The sequence below is a fragment of the Primulina huaijiensis genome, chromosome 13 (assembly GCF_012295235.1).
Source record: "Primulina huaijiensis isolate GDHJ02 chromosome 13, ASM1229523v2, whole genome shotgun sequence".
NCBI classification, from domain to species: Eukaryota; Viridiplantae; Streptophyta; class Magnoliopsida; order Lamiales; family Gesneriaceae; genus Primulina; species Primulina huaijiensis.
Window position 1 is genome coordinate 14626782 of NC_133318.1, and position 23033 is coordinate 14649814.

At 36.9% G+C, this 23033-nt stretch overlaps 1 protein-coding gene across 1 annotated transcript; it reads right to left on the bottom strand.

Annotated features, from left to right (window-relative positions):
• Window positions 1-952: 952 nt before the first annotated feature.
• Window positions 953-21469, bottom strand: LOC140991550 (uncharacterized). The gene is made up of 12 exons (XM_073461555.1): window positions 21239-21469; window positions 19993-21019; window positions 17883-17890; window positions 16903-17069; window positions 16112-16172; window positions 15911-16009; window positions 14637-14731; window positions 14372-14485; window positions 13821-13888; window positions 2084-2194; window positions 1316-1553; window positions 953-1184 (listed from the first exon to the last, which is right to left on the bottom strand). Exons 1-12 carry the CDS (start codon window positions 21285-21287, stop codon window positions 1074-1076), a joined length of 2148 nt encoding a protein of 715 aa, XP_073317656.1. The 5' UTR covers window positions 21288-21469; the 3' UTR covers window positions 953-1073.
• Window positions 21470-23033: the final 1564 nt, after the last annotated feature.

A 23033-nucleotide genomic window follows, 5' to 3' on the forward strand; every position in this document is an offset into this window, starting at 1 on the left:
GGAAAGATGATAGAAATAATTAAAGATTCTTGGTTAGTAAACTAGAAGAATTTACAATATAAAAGTAGATAGGAATTGAAAATAGTTGATAGTCAAATGAAATCGAACTTCTCGAATTTGTCTCTCATTAATTTTTCTCCTAATTAACTCTTGATTAATTATTGTGATCTTTATTATTTATTGTCAAAATCATAGTGAAATTTCTAAATAAAATTAATATTGTTTTAATTACAATACTTAGTGTAATTTCGAATGTTGAGATGATATCCTTGTGCATTCACTTACTAAAATTGATTTGCGGTCAGAAATCACACAACAATTGGAAGAATAATATGACACAAGGTATAGATAGTATCAATTCTCCCTTATTTAAATCCTAACACGGGATCATTATACCCATTTTATTTCATGTTGTACTCTATTCGTGTGAACCTATATGGAGAAGATGTTTCCAGAATATCAGTTTATATTTTTCGAGAGTGCGAGTTTATTTGATCTCACAATTTTAATTAAAATAAAATAAGTCCATCATTTAGAAAAGCCACATTAGGAATAAAAATTGAAAAGAAAAATTTTAAATAAGTCCACATTGTAATCTAATTGTTATATTATCGATGAGGTTAACCATAACATATTTTACTTCATTTAAAATTCTGATATTCAATATTACACTATTTTAAAAACTTTACTAATTATTTTAATTTCAACTCCTAAAAATAATCATTATTCGATAAAAATACATAAAATTATCGAATAATTAATTTTAAGAACTTACAAATCATATTCACAATTGATGTTTTGAACAATTAAATTCATAACCATTCCTCACCATTGTTCCACACTACCGTCTGANACCATATTATTTATACCTACCCATTATTTCATTGCGAAAGCAAATAAAAGAAAAGAAAAGGAAAGAAAAAAGAAACAGAAAAAGAAATTAACATGGAGGGACCATAAGCAATGTTTTTTTTATCTCAACGTACACCAATTCCCATTTTCTTCATAAATTCAACAAATAAAGGAAAGACACAATAAACACAATTCGGAAACCAACGGTTGAGTAGTGATGTCTAACTCGGGGAGAGAAAGTGTGCCCGAGCAAGTGCATATTCTTTCCCAGCAATCCAAACCCCAGTTTGTGACCATGATATGTCGTCCCATTCAAGGTTCTCCTCCAACACCTACCCAAATCAGAAGATATTCCGTATATGGCATTCCCCCACCAAAGAAATAATAATTATTATTATAATAAAAAAGTATAACATTTACATATCTTACATCTGGACAGAAAAGACTGGCAAGAAATGTTTACCTCCAAATATTCAACAGGCAATGGAATTCCCATGTTCTGCAATATTTTTTGAGGAAGAGATCTTTTACAGCGTGACCATCGAAATACATCCACTGTGGTGCTCTCACCATCAGAAACATTTCTTTCACCGTTAGAATGATGTGAGTTGTAAGTTTCTGTTCTTCCAGCTTCTGATCCATGTAGATATGGTGTTGCTGGGACCTTGACTACTTTCTCCATATTAAAGCAAAGTTCATACCTAAAAGACAGACAGGGGTTCGAAAATTGTCAAAGCGTAGTGTAAGAGAATCTATATTGACAATCCACATCACCATAAAGATAATAATCGAAATGCAAGCAAAAAATTACATCCATTAACACTGAATCAATGATCAAAAATGGCAGAAGAAACAATAAATTTACATGATTAAGAACTTGGAAAAGAGAAAATCAACATATACAGCAATTATATTTAACCAACCGGTGATAGGCTTTCCTCAGAGACTGTAGGTACGTGGCTATGAAAATCTAATAAGAGACCAGAAGTCACAGCAGAACTAGCTGGAAAAAACACATGGAATAATTTGCACACATACAGAAGGAGCTTTGCTCCTTCGATTCATGCGTGTGGATAAGTTCAAAAGAGAGGATAGGAAGCACATGATTAGCTTTTGACTTAAATAAATATATCCCCCTTAAATACTTTCTGCAGAAACATAGCATTATCAAACAAATTGCTTGAAAGCGCTGCAAGAACTTTAAACCCAAGAACTAATTCCAGTTCCTCACCTTTGCGAATGAGTTTCTAGGTACAGAACTTCCCCCTTCTTCAGGCGCGAAGATGTAAAGAGAATCTTTTTCAGTCCTTTGTCAGCAACAGCACTTATGCTGTATTTAAGCCTAGAAATCCACCAGAAATCAAGAATAAGTGGAAAGATCAAGTAATCTATGAAGTCTACGAGTACAGTAAAACATACCGAGTAATCTAATAGTAAAAAAATTAAACCACACAGATTCCCTTAGTTAGGTTAAACATGGCTAAATAAGTCTGAATTTGAAATGTGGATTACCATAAAAATATATAAGTGGAGAAGGAAAGTTAGAAGTTCTAGTAGATAACACCACAAGATCTACAACCAGCTTAAAATAATGTAGACATCTAATTCTATAACTGAAGCAAAAATAAACATATACAAATTCTGGAGTACAGGGACGACTGACAAAATATTGAGATAACAGTTGAAATTGCAAAGAAAGTGAACATGTAGCAGTATCAAGCAATGACTACAGAAAAATAATAACAGTTAGTAAACATACAGTAAAAAGGACAGCTGAAGCATAAAATAAATGTACTTAAAAGGCTAATAAAAGTTATGGAGTTCATTTCGCCAATTACATATTGACAACCACAATGGTTTGTTGACTAAAAACTACACATCCTTAAAATTCCGAGGTTACCAATTATTGATAATTAATTTTAAAGGTGAAAAATAAAAATAATGAATCATTACCAAAGAAGAAACAAACTACCACAGTAATGTTGTGTTATGAAGCAAAAGGAAGTGGGCTCAGAAGAAAATGGCAGGCCATTAGCGAGAACATTGAAGATGGCAGACCCATAATGAAGAACGTTTACTTTAGAAGATTTAAGAAGGCCTGTGAAGGAAATAAGGAAAAAAGAGGACGAGTGAGGCAGGGAGTTGCATTCTATTCTGTTATTTACTTTCGCGTAAAGACTAGCCTAGTGCTAGGGATAGTGGAAGAATATTGTACACCGAAGCAACTCTCGGATACTTTCATTGAAAATTATTACAGTCCATTTCATCTCATTACGAACATCATTTTCTTGAATATTATCATTCTTATTTCTACTCATTTGAAGAACATAACAACTGGTCCGACAGGACGAATCGAGAGGGGAGGATCATGGCCAGCACTCATTCTGAAGCAAAAATGGAAACATTGGAAAAATTGATATGTAACATACAAGACAACATCCAAACTCTTACTAAGACGATGGGTGACTTTATGGAATTTAAATGGGTGGTGGAACAACAGCTGCAAGCAGATATGGAGAATGGGAAGGGGAATCGGTCGAGGGAAAAAGAATCGCAACAACAGCTGCAAGCAGATATGGAGAATGGGAATGGGAATCGGTCGAGGGAAAAAGAATTGCAACAAGAATCACCCCTCCAGCAAAACAAATTGGAGGAGAATGAAATGAGTCTACAATACGCTGAAGAGCTTAGGCAAATTATTAAGCGGATTGACATACCAGGCTGTGAATGGGGTGGTTAGGGAGGCCGATCAATGCTTCGCACTCCATGGAACGGCCCCAAATAATAGGTTGAAAATTTCTCACATATGTATGGAAGGAACTACAGTGCACTGGTATCAATGGAATACTAAAAAATTTCTGTATATAAGCTGGGAACAATTCGCCGAGGAGTTGATGACGGGATATGGTGGTCGTCAATCCATGAGCACATTTGAGATCTAGCATCTTTGAAACAAGGGCAGCAGTATGTGGAGGACTACAACGAAAAGTCTGAGGTTCTTCTTGCCAAATTGGAGATCTGTCAGAGAAGCAGTGCACTGGGTATATCTTGAATGGGATGCAGGAAGATTTGAAGCAGAGAATCAAGACACACGCACCACGAACCATATTGAGGGCGATGGATTTGGCTAAGAGGAGTTGGATGGATCTCCGATGGACCATCGTTACCCTAAATACTCGATGGGCCTAAGATTGGAGGGAATAGGGGAATTTTGGTGGATGGGCTTCGCGGGCCCAACTACCAGATTCACAAAAATATAAGCCAATGCCCTCTGCGCCTATGACTGCCCATAACATTGCGGATAATTCAAACCACAGAACACCTAGCCCTAACTTGCCGATGAAAGGCCTAATACAAGTGGGAGTGGAGAAGGGAGTGGAGAAGGGAGCAACCGAGCAGGTAACCGAATTCCAAATCAAAAAAGGTGAGGGCATGATTTATTCTCATAAAGGATTGTATCTCAGATTTGGAGAACCGTATCATCCTCTCCACAAGTACTCACATAAATCCATGCACGTGACAATTATGGCAGATGAGGATGAAGGGGAAGAACACAAATAATCTGGTATGGAAGAAAATAAAGTGAAAGATCATGTGCGTGCAACCGGAATACAACACGCAGGAACTTCCCCTGTATTCTGTTGGGGGAATAACTCAACCAAAGATAATGAAGCTGAAGGCGAGAGTTTGTGTGGAGCGAGTGCATTGGCAATGACCGATAGCAATGCCAACCACAATTTCGTTTCCAAGAAACTGATTAGGGAGTTGGAGTGGAGGTGGATAACAGTGTGAGTTTTACAGTGTGTTTTTGGGCGATGATGGTAGAGTGGCTTGTCACGAAGTGTGTAGGGAGTTGGGAGGTAGATTTGGGAGTGTGTCAATTTTAGATTGAGGGTTTTCAGTTCGAGATGGATGGCGTGGACTTAATACCGGGGGTTGACTGGTAACAAATTCTAGGGGATGTATTGACTCGTGGTCAATTGGACCAAGATGGATATGAAACTTCCCTTGGGCAACTGAGAAGTGAGATTGTAGGGGGATTCATCGTTGAATACAACAATTGTCTCATTACATTCTACGATTAAGATGGCTGACATAGATTTTTGTGGGGCAGTGAGGGCTAGCTAAATGAGAAAGTGACGAGGGAAAAGTAGAGATTCAGGGGGTGAGTGCACTGCATGAGGAGAAGTTGCAAGGGGTGCTGACTAAATATGCAAATGTTTTCGAGGTACCGCATGGGTTGCCACCAAGCAGGGTGAGTGACCAAGCCATTCATGTTAAAGAAAGGTGTGGACCAGCCAGTTTCCGATATGCATATCAGAAAGATGGGAATGAGAGGATTGTTGCTGAAATGTTGAAAGCAGGGTAATTCAACCAAGTATAAGCCCTTATTCTAGTCCGGTGGCTAAAAATAAGATGGGAGCCAGCTGTTTTACGTCAATTATCAAGCCCTCGATAAAATTAAGGTGGCTGACAAATATCCATTACCAGTGGTTGAAGAATTGCATGGGGCATCCTTATTTACTAAGCTGGATCTACGCTTGGGTTATCATCAAATAAGGGTTTGACCTGATGATGTGCCAAAGACGGCATTTAGAGGGATGGGAAGATCATATATTAATACAGAGTTTTGAGGGCTTTGCTGAATTACCAGCTCTTATTAAATCAAAAGAAATGTCAATTTGCTTTAACCCAAACTGAGTATTTGGGACATGTCATCAGCATACAAGGTGGATCTGTGGATCACAAAAAGGTTGAATGCGTGAAGCAATGGCCACAAACCAAAAACACCAAGGGTTGGTAAAGAAGTTACTTTAGAAAATTTGTCAAGGATTATGGCAAGATAGCCAAACCCTTGACAGATCAGTTGAAGAACAACTTCTGCTGGAATGAAAAGGCACAAACTGCATCCAAAAAATAAAAGGGGGCCTTAATTACAGCTCCGGTATTGCGAATGCCAGATTTTAGTCAACAGTTTGTCATAGAATGCAATGTTTCCGGAGTAGGGGTGGGAGCTGTGATCGTACAGAAGGTCAACCCATTGCCTACTTTAATAAAGCCCTAGCCGATAGAGCTTTGGACCAAATCGGCCTATGAAAATGAGTTGATGGCATTAGTGATGCAATTCAGCATTGGGGGACATATTTATTGGGATGCAAGTTTGTGGTAATGGCGGATGCAAATCCTTAAAAAAATATTTGCATAAGAGAATCTCCACGCTTGATCAAAAACATTGTTTTTCCATGAATAAAATATGAAGCGGCACTTAAGGGGCATTTTGGGACTTAAAAAACTTTGAAGCGGGTTTCCAGTAGTTTTTTTTTTTTTGTTGGGGATGAAGGATATTATGAATTTTGTGGCAGAATGCCTCGAGTGTCAAAGGCAGAAGTATCAGGCAATCTCGCCTGATGGGTTGTTGCAACCACCAATAATGGTGGTGGTTGGTCGATTGTCCACATATGGACATTATCAATTATTGCAACATTCTTTCTCGGACAAAACCGTCGTTGAAAAATCTATGAAAAAAGTGGTGCGGCCACATGGTGTCCCTAAATCTATAGTAAGTCATCGTGACGCCAAAATAAAGATGAAAATAAGATGGTTCATTCGTGCCTTCAGAGTAAACCAAATTTGCAATTCAACAAAACTGTGTCTAACTAGTGGGATGGATTATACTGGTTACTGCACCATGAAAACTTTTTTCATTTTAAAAGCAAAGGAAGCAAAAACACATTAAGAAGTGCAGCAAAAGTAGGAACGCACAGGGTTTGGAAGTGCAGAATGTTATTAAGAAAAATTCAATCAATAAACAGGATGCAAAAGATCAATTTATAAATATCTATCTACCTTATATACTCAAACTAGGAGTCCCATCTCTAGAAGATTAAGTAGACTTTAAAATACAAATAATAATCTATCTTAATCACTAATTATTCGGATAAGATTTGTAGTTTTCAATTCAACACTGGTCCAACCTGCCATGGACACTAGTTTCGAGTCGAGGGTGGAAGCTCTGGAACTATAAGTCTCGTCGCTCAAAGGACACATGGTTTCTATCAACAGAAGGCTTGACCACTTAACTGGTCTTCTGAAACAATTGCTGCAAGATAAACTCATGGAGTTAACGGAGCCATCCATATGAAGATCAGGAATGGGCCAATTGAGTGGTGCGATTGCATCGGGGCCAAGGTTCTAAAATTCGCTAGGCGCCAGTCGGGCGCTAGGCCGCTTAGGCGGAGACTAGGTGCCGTTAATCGGATTCTACGGAATCAAAACAAAATAAATCACATACTAGAACTTCAACACAATAACATCAAATTTAAAATAACTTCAAAATATTCTGAATATAGTCTAATGTGTCATCTCAATAAAATAAGAAAGAATTCAGATTTATTCCAAAATTCACAATGAAATAGTCTAATGTGTCATCCCAAATTTACTCCACTTTTTCTTCTCCGAAATTTTCAACAACTTGTTCTTCATCGGACACAAAATCACCACCATCCACAATCCAACCTTGTACATTTGAAGCATCTTTTTCAAGAAGGACGTCGACGTTCCTCTCTTTCTCTATTTTTTGCTTGTTAAACAATCTAGCATTAAATTGGACATATACTAGATTTTTCAACCTATTGACATCCAACCTATTTCTTTTCTTCGTATGAATCTAAAAAAAATCGAGAAAGTAATTAGTATAGTTATGAATATGCACATACACTTTAAAAATTATTAATAAATTATTTTAATTAAAGTTTAAACTTACTCTTTCAAATGCACTCCAATTTCTTTCACACTCAGATGAGCTTGTAGTTAATGAAAGAATCATCAATGCCACTCTTAGCAAGTTGGGTGTGTGAGCACCATAGGTACTCCACCATGTACATGGATCAAATGTATCGTCATTTTTTTCACATGCTTTTACAACCGATGCTTTTCCAAATAACCCAGTCTTATCTCTATATTTTGCAAATTCTTTGTTAATAATTGTATCTTGCAGTTCAAACTCATCGGCATGCAAAACTTCCATGCATTCAAAAATCCCTGCCGCGACCTCTCCATAAAGAGCAATAGAACTATCTTTGTAGTAAAAGTAGGGATTCAACCAAAAGGTTGTGGTATGCAATGATGTATCAAGTCTATCCTTCATTTTTGACTCAATAATCACTATGATAGGTTGATAATTTGATTCGACATAGTTCAAGGCCACCTTGATATCTTCTTTAGCTCGAAGAAGCTCTCCATATAGAAACCCCATGGATGGCTTTCTATCTCCGTCAACCAATCGGAGAACTCTTACCAAAGGAGCAAATATTTTCAAACAAAATGTCACACCATTCCAAAAACTCATGCTCATCACAGTAGAGTAAGTCAATTTCCCTTTGTTTGTCTTTGACCATTTACAGTTCTCCCACATATCACTTGTAAACATGGCCCTTAAACATGGCATATCAACTTGCACATGAAATCCAAAAAAATCCCAGGCCGCTTTTCTTTTATCAATTTAGCCGCAGCCATATTGTTGGTGGCATTGTCTGTTACAATCTGAACAACATTCTGAGCTCCTACTTGTTCAACACACATGGTGGCATTGTCTGTTACAATCTGAACAACATTCTGAGCTCCTACTTGTTCAACACACTTGTCAACATACTCAAAAATAAGTCCAGCTGTATGTGCCTCGTCTAAAGACTCTTTAGACTCTAAATATACAGTACTCTCCTTGCAATTAACACAAAAATTTAATATGCTTCTTCTTTTTCTATCACTCCATGCATCTGTCATAATCAAGCACCCATTTTTTGCCCATTCTTCTTTGTGCTTCTTCAACAGTTTCTTTGTTCTTTCAACTTCTGCTTTCAAAAGTGGCTCTCTAAGTTGATATTGAGTTGGATGCTTGAACCCTGGTCCAAATTGACCTACTGCCTCCATTAGTTGCTTGAAGCAATCATTATCAAGAGCATTGAATGGGATTCCAATTTCATAAGCCCATCTCCCAACATATTGTTGAACTTGTTGAGTTCTCTCTTTGAAAAGAGCCTCATTGATATTTTTTTGGCGAAGCACTTTACTCCCACTTGAACTTACATTTTCTGGAGTAATCATCGATGCATATCTATCCATGGATGAGGCTTTTTAATTTCATCTATCCCTTCAATTTCAGCATCTTCTTCTTCGTCTATAGAAATATTCACCTCCGCTCTATAACTTCCTTCTTCCAGTATTTTGTTTTTCATTTTGTTCCTCCCTTCTAAAATAGCCTGTTTGCACTTATTACGATCTCCTTGAGATGCATTTCGACAACCAGATACATTTCCAGGTATATTTCCTATGTGCTGCTTGATTCTATTCACTCCACCGGACATCATTTTCCCACACAACTTACATTCAACTTTGTCGAGGTTCTTAGGATCAGTCAAGATACCAAACTCCCATCCGATGTCATTTGACTTTCTCTCAAGAATCCCAAATTCAGGCTGAGTAAAGGATGCAGTCGACGATGGATTGCTTGCCATTGTTACCCTCCAAACCTTGCTGAATACGAAACACTTAAAAGTTTAACCTGCAAGTGTCTATATCAACAGATTAATAAAAAAAGTTGAGACCAAAAACTTTGATGTCAAGCATAATGAAAAGAACAACTCATTTGTCTGTTATACCTGCAAGTGTCTATATTTAAGAAGAGCTAAGCTAAGCTAATGCAAGCACAGGATCAACAATAGCTAAGCTAATGCAAACATAATGAAAAGAGCACAGTACTCCATAGGTCAGCTAATAAGTATAAAGCACACTACTCCATTGACCAGACTTAAAGTCATCCATCTTGAGCAGCTAATGCCTAATGGATTTCCATGCTCCGGAACTTGGTCTAGAAGTTGCTCGACAAGAGGTTAAAGAACAACATAATGTACACATTTCCATGTGGCTTCATCCATTAAATTAACAAAAAAATATTGATTTGAAAATATTGGTGCGGTAAAAGAAATAAAGATTCTGTTAAGCTCCACAATCTATGTGGAGTTTACCATCTACACTTTAGGAAATATACACGAAAGAATCATCATCAGCAATTTAGTCGAAAACTACTTTATCTTAAAGGCTCGGACTATGATAGGGAGATCGATTAAGAAGTTTTGGGAAACATACCACTCATGTCTAATGTTTAGTCTGAAATAAAAGGATTCTGTTAAACACCACATTTCGATAACGCTACATATATTAAAGGACAATGCATTTTGACCATCAACAAATGCAACATACAAGATGATGTTGAGTTCTTGAATCCAGAATTAGAAAATTCCCAGCAATGTTTTATCAAGAATTTCGACTAAGAAGCAACTCATTTGTCTGTTATAGAACAAACACCTTGATGCAGTGTTGGAACGATAATCAGGGAGAAAAAATATATGCAAGAAAGTGAGAAGAAAGAATAACTTGAGCCTCTGGAACGAGATGGAGTCCTTGAACGAGGAGTTTCTCTTTTTTTGGAACGAGGAGTGCCTGTGGAAAACAACGAGAAGAAAGAAACGCAGCAGCCCAGAAAGAAAAGCAGCAGACCTAGTGGGCCAAGAAGCCCATTTAAAAAAATAAAATTTTGGCCTAGGTGCGCCCAGGCCCATTTAAAGGTGCGCCCAGGCCCGCCTAGCGCCTGGGCTGGCCGCCTAGCACCTTATCGGTGCGGCTGGCCTCCGCCTAGCGCCTAGCGCCTAGCGCCTAGCGCCAATTTAGAACATTGATCGGGGCAATAACTTGAGTCAAATGCTGCGAACTCGAGCAGATCGAAGAAAACAAATCCGAAGATTGAAATTATGGAGTGGATTTATCTGGTCTTATGAGATAGATATATGCTTGGATGGGGTTATGCTTTATGGATTGCACCATATCTCGAGGCTACGGGTGGGTTTTGCGAGAATATATCTAAGAAGCAAAGTCAAGTTCAATTCGGTAGCAGATTCCATGAAGATGAAGCCTGCAGCTACATGGAAAATGAAGCAGCTCGGTCATTCCATGGTGAACATTAGCACGCAGAGCTTGAAGATCCATTGGTTCTCGAAAAATGGGAAGAATAATTCAAGCCTTAATTGTGAATGGCTCACAGAGAAATTGATCAAAAGGTATTGTTGTCGAAAAGCAATTAATCCAGGTGTACTAAAATTGATGTCTTCGGAGGGGAAGCAGTTGGGAGGGAAGCGCTTTGTGTAATCGCTCGACTAAACAGAGAAGGAAAGAAGCAGCAGATGGGTTGTCGCAACAGCAGGAAGAAGCTGTAGCCGAGGGCTTGAGAGAGGAAGGTGTGGCGGATTGTGGATCTAAACTGTTAGGGTTGCTGAGACATACTGTGGAAGGGCTGCCAATTGAGCTGGTGTTACCCGAGGGAGGATATCTTGGTGGAAGGCGAGATGAGGGCAATTTTAATAAGCCCAATGATGGAATTGGGAGTGGGATCTTAGGCAGCCGACCTAGCAGCAGGTATATAGGTTGGGCCCAATTAATTAAAGAGCTGGCACGATCTTTGGTAGTAAATAAGGCTACTCCTTATACTATAGTATACACTACCCACATAATAAATGGAAACACGAGTTTATGAGATGTTTCAAGAGATGAGTTGGAAGCCATTGTTCGCACAAAAATCAAGGAGACAATTAATGTACAGCGATACTTCAATCCCATAAGGATAGAAAGAGAACAAGGGCTATTTGTCAACATATCATCTGCATGACCTAACCTATTGCGCCATAACAAAATATCACTATCCTTATTAACTAAGGAATCGCAAACCAAACAACTATTGCTCCACGCCAATGGTGATGGGATAGATGACACTCTGAGGAAATACAGCTCATCACATTAATCAGCTCTACCAATCGTCTTCCCCAATGCTAGGTCCCGAAAGACAAGAATTCAGTGGTGCACTTAAGATCTCGATTCAAGCAGCAGGCAAATAATAGAATACAATCCAGTACAATCCAGATCTGGGACAAACAAAACTGAATGGAGAGAAATTATGAGAAAATGATTGTCCCTGACCCAACAATGTAGAGCTCGACCCATTCGCAATTTTCATAAAAACATAGGCCATGTACGGGATGTAGGATTTAAAGAGCTTCAGATTCCCAGTCATACGTGCTGATGCATCTAAATCAATGATCCAAAATCAGGTAACACGTGTTGTGCTAAGAAAGCATTAGGAGCCAGTGTTTTTTTGGAAACGGACCGGAGTGGCTGGTCGGACCGGTCGACCAGGGAACCGTTGACCTGATCGGTTCGGATATGCACTAAAACCTGGAAAAGCAATCGAACAATCTAAAACCGTAGGAAAAGGTAAAACCGATAAAAACCAAAAAACAGGCCGTTGGTCTTTGATTTCATTAAAACACAATTTCACCTGCATTTATTTGGACATTTGTTGTATTTTTCAGCTTTAAAATTTAATAAAAAAAATAACAAATACTAAATATAACTATTTTATTTACTATACAAAATAAATATAACTATATATTTTTTATTAATTTGGTTTGACCGTCTGGTGGAAATTGTCGGACCAGTTGAACCACTTTTTAAGGGTTAACGGGTTCAATTATCGGTCCGGATAATCTGGTTATGAAAATATTGTTAGGAGCAATACATTTGTGTGCCACACTCCTAGTGCCAATATACAAGGAATTGTTATTTGGTAATTTAAAAGCATCTCAAGTTGTTCCATACTAAAAGGTTGATGTTCAGGAGTGGAACTCTCCATTGTAGCAAAATTGGCGCATCTCTCACGTGTGGGTTTCTAGTTAGTAGACTTGCCATGAATCTTCCAACAAGTCTCCAATGTATGGTTGGGTCTTTTGCATTTTTCAGACCAAGGTCTCCCATTGCGCATTTTGTTGCTTGAGGTTGGACATTGCAGATTGGAAGGGCAGATGGTGGTAATTAAGCAAAAAGTGTTGGGAGATGGCGAGGGAAGATCCTTCAACAGTTGTGGCAGTAGGCAAAGAACCCAACATCAATTTCCTCGTGCTCTCTCTGTCACATACTTCAGAAAACGCTGCACGCAAGTTTGGTAGTGGCTTGGTCACGAGGATCGGGTCGCGGACATAATCTACTTGAGAATTTAGGCCCATAAAAAATTTAAATACGTGTTTCTACACCACAACAGCCCTATAGCGAGCATCATCTGTCAGACACTTCCAATCGTACAACTCGAATAGGGCTAGTTGTTGCCATAACAAGTAAGCATGGTGAAGTATTGGGTGACAGGTGCATCTCCCTGTTTGAATTCATGGAGGATGTTATATGTCTCGAATAATTCAGCAGTGTTTTAGCAGCCTCCCAGATGTCATTTGCCGTGGGATACAACATAAAATTCTCTCCAATATAGGGTGCCATGGGGTAATTATCCACGACATCACCATGTTTTCGGCCTTCCAGAGTTTGAATCAAGAGTCATCCTTTGCTGGGCAGTGGCGTGCGCCTGATAAAAAATCTACCTTGCCCTTCCCACAGATAAACATCATCACGGATTGGGACCATTGAAGATAATTTTGGCCATTTATGATTGGTGATTGGAATGTGTGTATTATCGGAAAGCCCTTCCCGGACTGTGGGAGGTGTAGGGGACAAAGAATCGAAAGAGGAAGAGGCCACATGTCATTGATCGCTCACGGTCTCTGATACCATGTACCAAAAGTAGGAATGCACATAGGGTTTGGAAGTGCAGAATATTATTCAGAAGAATTCAATCAATAAATCTGATAAAAGATATCAATTTATAAAGATTTATCCGCATAGTTTACTCAAACTAGAAGTCCCATCTCTAGAAGATTAAGTAGACTTTAAAAAACAAACAATAATCAAACCTAATCACTAATTATTTGGAAAAGATTTGTATTTCCCCATTCAACAAAAACAAAAAACATGAATGAATATAGTAATAGAGATAAAGCTTGAGAAAGTAATCAACTAAAAGATGAGCGTACACTTACCAAGGTTCCATGCAGAGATTGAACTGAATTGTAACTTCACGCACAAATCTTTGCTGGCGCAATGCGTTCTTGAGCGTGAAAACAGGAGGCATAGAAACAATGTGTTAAGTGAAGTTCAATTACATGCAAAAGTCGAACACCAAAATTATATAAACAAAGCAACTTATAAATAGATCCTGCTAGTGACTGAGAGATTGTAAAGTTATTACAGATCAGCCTGATTTTAATAGAATCTGGAACTTAAAGAGGGTTGTGAGAGACATGGAATTCAAATAATTGACATTTTCTAAAAATGAGTCCTGGGGCATGCAAGATATTTCCCAGTAAAAAGAATGAACCTTCAGGGAAAAAAAACTGGTGAATATCATGCGCTACTTTGCATGTCAAAGTAAAATCCGACGAACAACAAGAAAAAGAACCATTACATGAAATCCAACTACATGAGCAATCAAGCAGCTTTGACAAATAGCATATAGGTGTACATCACAATGGAAACTTGTGGACAGTTATTGGATCCGGACAAAATGCAGTCAACATTAAAAAGCCAATACCGAAGCAGCAGCCCTGGTAGTCATTGTGCGCTCCACAGCCACCGGAGCTAAAGTAGGCTCCATAGTTGAGGAATGTGTAAGACAAGGTTCAAGCTCGATGATCCCACCACCTTTCTGCCATGCATACAGAAATTAAAAAAAAAATTGTTCCATTCAAATTGACAGGAGAATAGAGTTCACAAGCAGGTATTGTGAACCAACCCCCCACCCCATCCCTGGAGACGATTGGAACACTCGGATATAGTACATAAAATGCATTACCTACCTTAACGATGCAGCATCGCTCAACACGATAACTGCAGCCAATTGCAGCTCCCCATGCACGTGACCGAACATTATTCCTCAATGTAGAAATGTAACCTTAAAAATGTAAATGGTGAGGAATCAAATTTACCACGAAAGACAAATACCACTATGTGCATAGAACAATGACACTAAACCAAATTATGCCTGATGTCACACATTCCATTTTTATCCATACTGTCATATACCATACGTAAAGCCTCAAAAGAATTTAAAAGATGCATCCACATGACACCAGTAACCATAAATGTCGGTATGAAAGATTATGGAAACATATGCAGAAATCCAATACGGGTCCATGGTTGTGAGTCTCGTGACCAGACCCAAAAACGTTAAAATGCAGAAAACAATATGAACACCAGCTTCAAGTGTCCAATGGATACTGTTTTCACCATACAATTAAGAAAATAGAATTCATGCCCTTCACTAACACTGATATATAAACAGATTTTCATCTGCACAACACGGGCGTCCTAAACTGAAAATAAAAAATAAAAATAAAAAAGAAACATCAATATTTTGAGAACACAAATTTTAGGAATCAAATATAGTGATGATTCCTAGGTGAGTCAGGAGCTCAAAAATATATATGAACAGAGATACATGTAACATAAAATAAAAAAATAAAAAAATAAAAAGAAACATCGATATTTTGAGAACACAAACTATAGGAATCAAATAAAGTGATGATTCCTATGTGAGTCGGGAGATCAAAACATAGATGAACAGAGATACATGTAATTGTTCAAAAGTCAATCTAATGAAACCCGTGTTTGAATGGGTAGGGGTCCTCATAACAGATTCGAGTGTAAAATGCAAAAGAAAAATCCCCTAAAAAAAGTTCAACAATTAAAAATTAAGTAATCACACTGTTCCACAAGAAAACAGCTATTTCAGTATAACCAAAAAATCCAGTTTTGTTCTCAATTCCATATTTAAGAGAAGCAGAAACAAGAAATAAAGTGTAATTCCAAAGATAAATGCAGCTGGTCGAGGGGATAAAATGAAGTGTTAGGTAGGATGCAGTCTCTTGTACTGCATATCTTCTTATTAGCTGAAGCCATATATGAATGAACTTCAAATTGTTTTGAACTATTTATACAACCACCTCTATCCAAGGAGAAAGGAAAAATTGTAGAGTCACAATTCAAATCTACTTGTTTACTGAATGACTTGATACAGAACTATGTCTAAAAGAGTTCAATATTTTACAGACAGGATATTGTTTGAACATACAATCTTGCGGAGGTAAGACTCGGATAGTAGCACGTAGCTCCTGAGCAGCAGATGGAGGAGGAGAGGCAGTTGGGCGACAATAGCCTGCATGCATAAGAACTAAAAAGCAGAAAACTGCATTAGTCAATCAATATCAGAAAGATCTTGTTGGGTTTTTAAATACATAGACTGCAAATAGCATAAAATTAACACAACATATACCAGCCACCAAATCAGAATCAACAGTATATACATCTGTTCCCCACAGCTGCCCACCCCTCACCTGCAAAGAACTTGTTTCTAGAAGTTGAAAAAATGATGGAAGATAAAAAACAAACAGCAGAATCAAAATAAAGGAAACCATATCCTCAAGGAACTTAGGATATGTAATTACTCTCAAGTGTTTCGAGAAAGCATTTCCCTGAAATGTATTTCTGGAAATTAAGTCGGGGAATTTGAAGCATGGTCAGTTTTATTCTTGGAAGGGAACATTTTCTATCATAAGTTTTCGAAATTACAAGTTATATCTACATGTTATGAAGTTCAAAGGCAAATCGATTCTCACCATCTCGAAATACATGGCCTCACCAAATGTTCATTTCATACATTGCTAGCATTAATACATATAACTCAACATTGAACTAATATGTTGGTTTATTGTACAGATATATGGATGTGCATAAACTAACAAACGTTAAACCAAGTCAAAATAATCCATTTCAAATAAAAGAGGTGTATCAAGTTAATTCAAATGCTCCAAGGAGAACTTTTTTCCTCAATCTATGTCATCCGCAGAAGATAGACCTATCTTGATTAAACTCCTATTTCTCTTGTATGTTAATGAAACAATTATATAGATACATCATGGAACATCACAGTCCAAAGAATCACAAAGCTAAAGCACGGAGACTATGAAAAGCTAAAAAAAATTGCCACCAGAATTCAAATTGATCATATGTGTACACATAATTACCACATAATACAAATATTAAATAAATGGATCATATTCTTACTTGCCGATTAGTAGCAGTAACATGTTCAGCTGGTATCCGGATTTCCAAAGTAGGACCATTTTGAGATGCTTCATCGGCTGGAGACGATTCATATTCCTTCCACAGCCTTATCAGCTCTTGCATGCACTCACCAATTTTATAAACAACACAGGACATATCTGGCTTACCTGAAAATTGACCCAAACAATTCATGAGCAATATAATAACATAAAGGAAGATTTTGTGTCTTGGCATTATCCAGCACTGAACACAATGAAAGGCTGGGTAGGCTACTGATAATTTATTCTGATTAGAAAACAAATGCACCACTGAACTTATAAATACCTATTAAGCCTAGATAACGAAAGGACAGATCGATTGTCAAATAAAAGATAGTCTGTTGGAGTAACTATCAAGTCAAGATTAATCCAAAGACTAAGGAGTGTGTGCAATAAATAAAAGATTATCAGTTTCCTTGAACAAATGGTCAGATTACTTTTTGCTTGCTATCAACTCAAATATCTCTTGAAAAGAAGATTTACTTTATGTGACAGAGCGCTAAACCAAATGAATGTAAAATATAAATATGAAATCAGCATTGCATTGGTCAGTTTGATGGATGAAGAGCATCCAAATAAGTAGTCTTTCTCCACAAATAAATGATTATTTGACTAGCAAACCATCTTAGCTATCTACACATTGTAGACTAAGAAAGATAAAAATGCGAGATAGAGTAAATTTTGTCAATTGAAAACCTGGTTAACATGAAAAAATATTGATTCCAACTCTACTTAAATTATCTTCATTCATTTCAAGAATTCATCCTCCAAGTGAAATGTCTTGGGTAGGTATACGGTTCAAATTTCAAACCCAAAATAGAAAAAAACATAAAGAAAATGTCTTCACACATTTCAGTGGCACACAACATAGCGAAAGCAAAGGGAGTAGACTTCCTGTTTGATAAAGCCAGTCAAGATTTACAGATGGAAAAGGTAACTTACCTTGAGACCTGCATAAAAACAAGGAAAAATGGTTAATACAGCCAAAACCAAGGATAAACATCACATTGGTTCATCACAACAGTAAACTTCACCTACAAAAGATCAACATCAAAGAAATTTTCAAGCATAATGTAAACAACCATTGAAAAGGTTGAGTCCGGGTATAATATTATTACTATCAGTGTCACATCAACTGTATGAAGAGTCGATGAAAGCAAGCATAATAGACAAGCAGACTAATGATTAAGAGAATGAAAGATGTTGAATGATAATTTTCCAGATATTTATCTAATTAGGAATTAGGATTGAGTTTATTTATGTTTAAATATGAATTCATTTGTCAACAGTTTATCTTCTAGAAGTTAAGAGGGTTGGGTAGATATCACATGTATCGCGATTGTTCTGCATCAATGAATTTTACTTTCATATCACTGCCTACTTTCACCGTTAAGACAAAAGAAGACATTGTTCACACTCCACCAGTTGGGATAGAGGAGGAGAGAAACTTAAGGGTGAAAAAAAAATTCCACTTTTAGTTAACAACATTTCCCTCATATAAATCTTGACATTAGAAATTCAATGAAAGTAATAAAACATAATAGAAGGAAAAAATCAACTTGCTGGCTTTATCTCTGAATTAAATAAATATTTTCTTTGTTTACATCAGGGACTCGGTAAATTTTTTGTCTTCCAAATGTAATAAATAGTAAATGTAATAAATTGTAGAGCACAATAGATCACTAATTCAGTATAATTAATGGGGTCAAAGTAAACTCACTGCTGAGTAGATTTTAGAAATCGAAAACAAGAGGACATACATAGAAGTGGGAGGAGTTGTGTTGATGAGAGAAACGGCGCTTCCATGGGGCGGGGAGACGAGCTATTTGACGGCAGACTCCTCTCTCTGCCTCAAAGCAGCCCACTCCGAATCCCCTTTCCCCTTGGGGAGATCTTACACGAAGCCACCTCGATCAGCAGCAAACGCATGCAATAAAGTTAAATTTCCTTTATGCACTTGGTTGTGTTCTTACTATTGTGACATAAATGTTTACATTAAAATTTGGCATAGGCGTCGACCGACCGCACTGAAAAAGTGCTAGTCGGGGAGAGGCGCCTGAAAAATTACCTTTTTTGGGATTTTTTTTGGCTTTTTTTAAAAAAGTTTTTTGGAATTTTAATTTAAATTAAAAGCCCAACTAAAAAAGAAATGAAGTGTAATTTTTTATAGGCCCTAATCCAAAGTCCAACAAGAAATGCAATGTGTCGGTTTGTCGTGACACACCAAACTTCATCTTATTATGTTGATTTCATGGAATTCGCAAAGCGGCGCCTAGACGGCCTAGACGATGGTCTGGCGCCTGACTAGCACCTAGTGAATTCTAGAACCTTGGGTAGCCATAACGTCAGTATATTCTGATTTGATGTCTATATTTTGTTTACCCTGCTAAAATATGTAATAGCGTTAGCAATAGTCTTCAATATGGAACTAAAACCACTAAGAATGGTACACTCTTTTTTTATGTAAGAATAAAGGTGTATTCCTTTAACAAGTTTCTTTCTATTTCTATAAAATAATTATTCTACGCCTACATAATGTAAGATACATGAAATTGGATAATCCAATGTGTCACGTCCCAAAAGACTTGAAATCACACAAATTCATTGCATCACCCCAAAAGTCGTGACACAACATAATCCGTGAAAATATGACGCCATTGACCTTCACCGCGTATATTGACAGCTTTACAAGAATGGAAAGTAATTGACAGCATCTAACAGCTTTAACATTCATTAATGTAGCTACCAATAATAAACATGCCGTGGATTATTAAAAACCATCTGACACTCGAGAAAAATGAAAACAAATATTGTAACATGTTTTTCTAGTAACTCCACGTGCTTTTTGCTGGAATAACTTCTAATTAAGAAGATACGACACATCACCATAATCTATTAGACAACACATTTGGATGTTCTTGTAATTAGATCTCGAAGTAAAATGTTGAGTCTACCGTGAACATAACAATCTAAACACAAGAAAATATTCAGAAGGATATAACGAACATTCTCATGATTCCATATGTCACTAGATAAAATGAAAAAGGCATACCCTTCAGTATCATTGGTACAGGGCCTAAAACGTGGATCACGGCTTCCTGTCTGAGGACTGCCTCTTGGTCGAAGCATCCTTTTTCGCTGATGAACTCCAGAAACGAAAATTTCTTTTTCCCTTTCGGTAACCACATCAGAAACCATGCATCCTTCCTCAGAATCTTTATCATAATACTTGCGTTTATCAGGTTTTTCTGATTCTACATCTGCATCTCTTTCCTTCTTCCTATCTCTTACTTCCCTATCAGTCTCTTTCTTCGGTAGCTCTGAACTTGAAATGTCTTCAGCCACAACTTTTCCAGAATTATCTACCAATTGTTTCTCACTATGCGAAACCTCTTTCTCAGAGACATTCCATGACTCCCTCTTTATATGATCCTTGTCCCTTTCGTTCAGTTTATCCTTGTCTTTCAGAGGATCTTTCTTTTCGGTTCCCCACCTCTCGGATTCTCTTTCATCCCTAAGTGAAACTTTGTTCTCACTGCCACTGTTACCAGGTTGCAATATGTTACGACGATCACTTCTATCTCTGTCCCTTTCCACCCAGTCACGGTGCTTCAGTTCTTTCCTCTTCCGATCTTTGTCTTTGAATATATCATCCACTTTCATGTCAACCTTGTTCTCCCCAACTGCTTCATGTGTTTCAGTAAAGTCCCGCCCGTCAATAGTTAAGCCTTCCTTTGAAGTATCAGCTGGTCCATGAAAACTTGTACGAGATGGATGCCAGATCTCTGCATTTCCTCCAGGGGCATCATTGTAAAGTTTTGGTCGGTGTTCCTTCAAATCGTTCCAACTCACGTGACTGTTAGATTCATTGCTACCATCCTTATCCAGCTTTGCATCGCCCTTAAGTTCAGAAGAAGCATCCTTTTCATGCTTCACATCTTTACAATCATCACTTCTGCTATTATATTTATCACATTTAGCGCTCTGCTGCAATTCCCTCGATTCAGACTTTATATCACGGCTCTCAACCATGGGTTCCTTGACGCTGTCTTTTGAATCCCTCAAATCCATCCTGCTCTCTGAATCAACACGCTCAAAATGAGAATCATTAGATGTTGACACCATAAACAACAGATTTGGAAGTATAGGTGTCGATAAATTAGGGATTGTGAATTGGCATTTCCAATAAATTAGAATCTGTCACTACTATTTAGGCTAGAATTATTGCACGAATTACTCTTTTATATCCTATTTATTGCACACATCTTTAACAATACTGAGAATAAATATTTTCTCACCCAAGTTTTCTCCTTCTCTATTCATCATGGCATAAAGCCACGGCTCCATAACCAAAAAAACAAAACTACGGTTTGTAAAGGAGCAAAGCAGCCAAACCCTTCATCAACTCGCTTTTGTCGCGCTCTTCCTGAAAACCACAGAACCCTACGCCAGCGTTGTCGTCGCGCTTCTTCTGTGGTGTTGCGCTGCCGATTCCTTCGAACGAGTGACGGTGGTCTTTTTCTGCGCCAACATGCAATCTTTTATAAAAGCCCATAAGCCCAGCATCTCACTATTTCAAAAAGCCCAGAAAACATAAGTGAAAATGGACTTAGAAAGCATGTCAAAATGAGCTCCCAATTCGATCCGGAAAAACAAAGTTTGGGTCGGAGGATTTTGCGTTCGGGACAAATGAGGCTAGACTCGATATCTGACTTGAAAAAATAATCGATGTCGGGTTCTGGTCAATATGGGTTGTCCAAAAATTTAAAGTTTTTTAAAAAATATATGTAATTAATAAATATTATTTATATTTTTATATATTTTATGTTTGAACAAAAAATATTATATATTTATATCACAAATTTTCATCATTTAATATTTATTTTGTAATTTTTTATTTTTTAAAAATAATTATTTGTTTGATTTAGTAAATATAAATTTAATTTTCTACTATTAACTTTCAATTTAAATCATATATAAAAAAAAATTTATTATTATTTATTTAACTTAAAATATTATTATTATTATTTTCAAATTTATTTAATTATTTTTTTAAAAAAAATCGGGTTGATCGAATTAAGTCGGGTTCGGATTCGGATCGAACAATTTTTTAATACTATCATTTGTCAACCCGATTTGGACCCACCCGACTCACTCGAATGACACCCCTAAGCACGATGATGGGCTCAAGTTCGCAAACCTCCAAAAAGTGTATTATTTTCTGAACCATCATTTGTAGGATGGCAATAGGTCGGTTTTGGGCAATATTTCATATTATCCGTCCTCATCCGTGGTTATTTATTCATCTTCATTCTCATACTCGTCAGATATTCAATTTTCATCTTCATCTCTATAATCGTCGAATGATCGGATATCTGTACTCAACCCAAATATCATATTACCATACATAATTGAATTTTTTTCAAATTTGAATTATTTCAATGAATCAATATAGATTTACCTAATTCTTAAGAGAAGAATGCGAAAAAATTTAAAGTTAAAAATTAGCAAACTTAACATCACAACATAAGAAATAAAAAAATATTAAAAATAATTTATCCTTCATATATCGCATAAACTTCATACTAATAATTTTTTCATTATATTCAACTATCATCATTCAACAAAAGCATATTAGAATTAACATTTCTTTAATATAAATTAATCAAAATACATATACGTATAAATAAATAAATAAATATATATATTATAATTTAATCTTGTATTTGGATCGGATATGAGTATCATGTTTCTAGATCTGTTTCATCTCCTAATCCGAAAATCCTCATTCCCGATTAACAAATTATTGAATCAGGTCCAAAAAAATCCCTCAAAGTCCTCCTCCATTTGAGTTGAATTTCAGATTCTCCAACAGATTCGAAGAAAATTATCATCCTTAACGACAAGCCATGCCAATTTTCGAAACTTCTCTTCAAATTACCATTCAAAAATAAAGTAATGTCACAAACTATTTGTAAAGAGCTCAATCTGTCTGGCTAGTGATTGACGTGAAGGGAAAATCGGGCTACTTGAATTGAGAAATAATATCGTCTGCCATTGGCCCATTGATGATCCAAATGGCGTTCTGAAAAC

What these genes read in the sequence shown, in the direction of transcription:
- LOC140991550 (XM_073461555.1), bottom strand. Translation starts at nt 21,287, where the DNA reads ATGGAGCCGTGGCTTTATGCCATGATGAATAGAGAAGGAGAAAACTTG. An exon ending in CTAGAAACTCATTCGCAAAG is followed by an intron (nt 1,554 to 2,083) that starts GTGAGGAACTGG and finishes TCTGTCTTTTAG; the next exon opens with GTATGAACTTTGCTTTAATA. An exon ending in TGCCTGTTGAATATTTGGAG is followed by an intron (nt 1,185 to 1,315) that starts GTAAACATTTCT and finishes TGATTTGGGTAG; the next exon opens with GTGTTGGAGGAGAACCTTGA.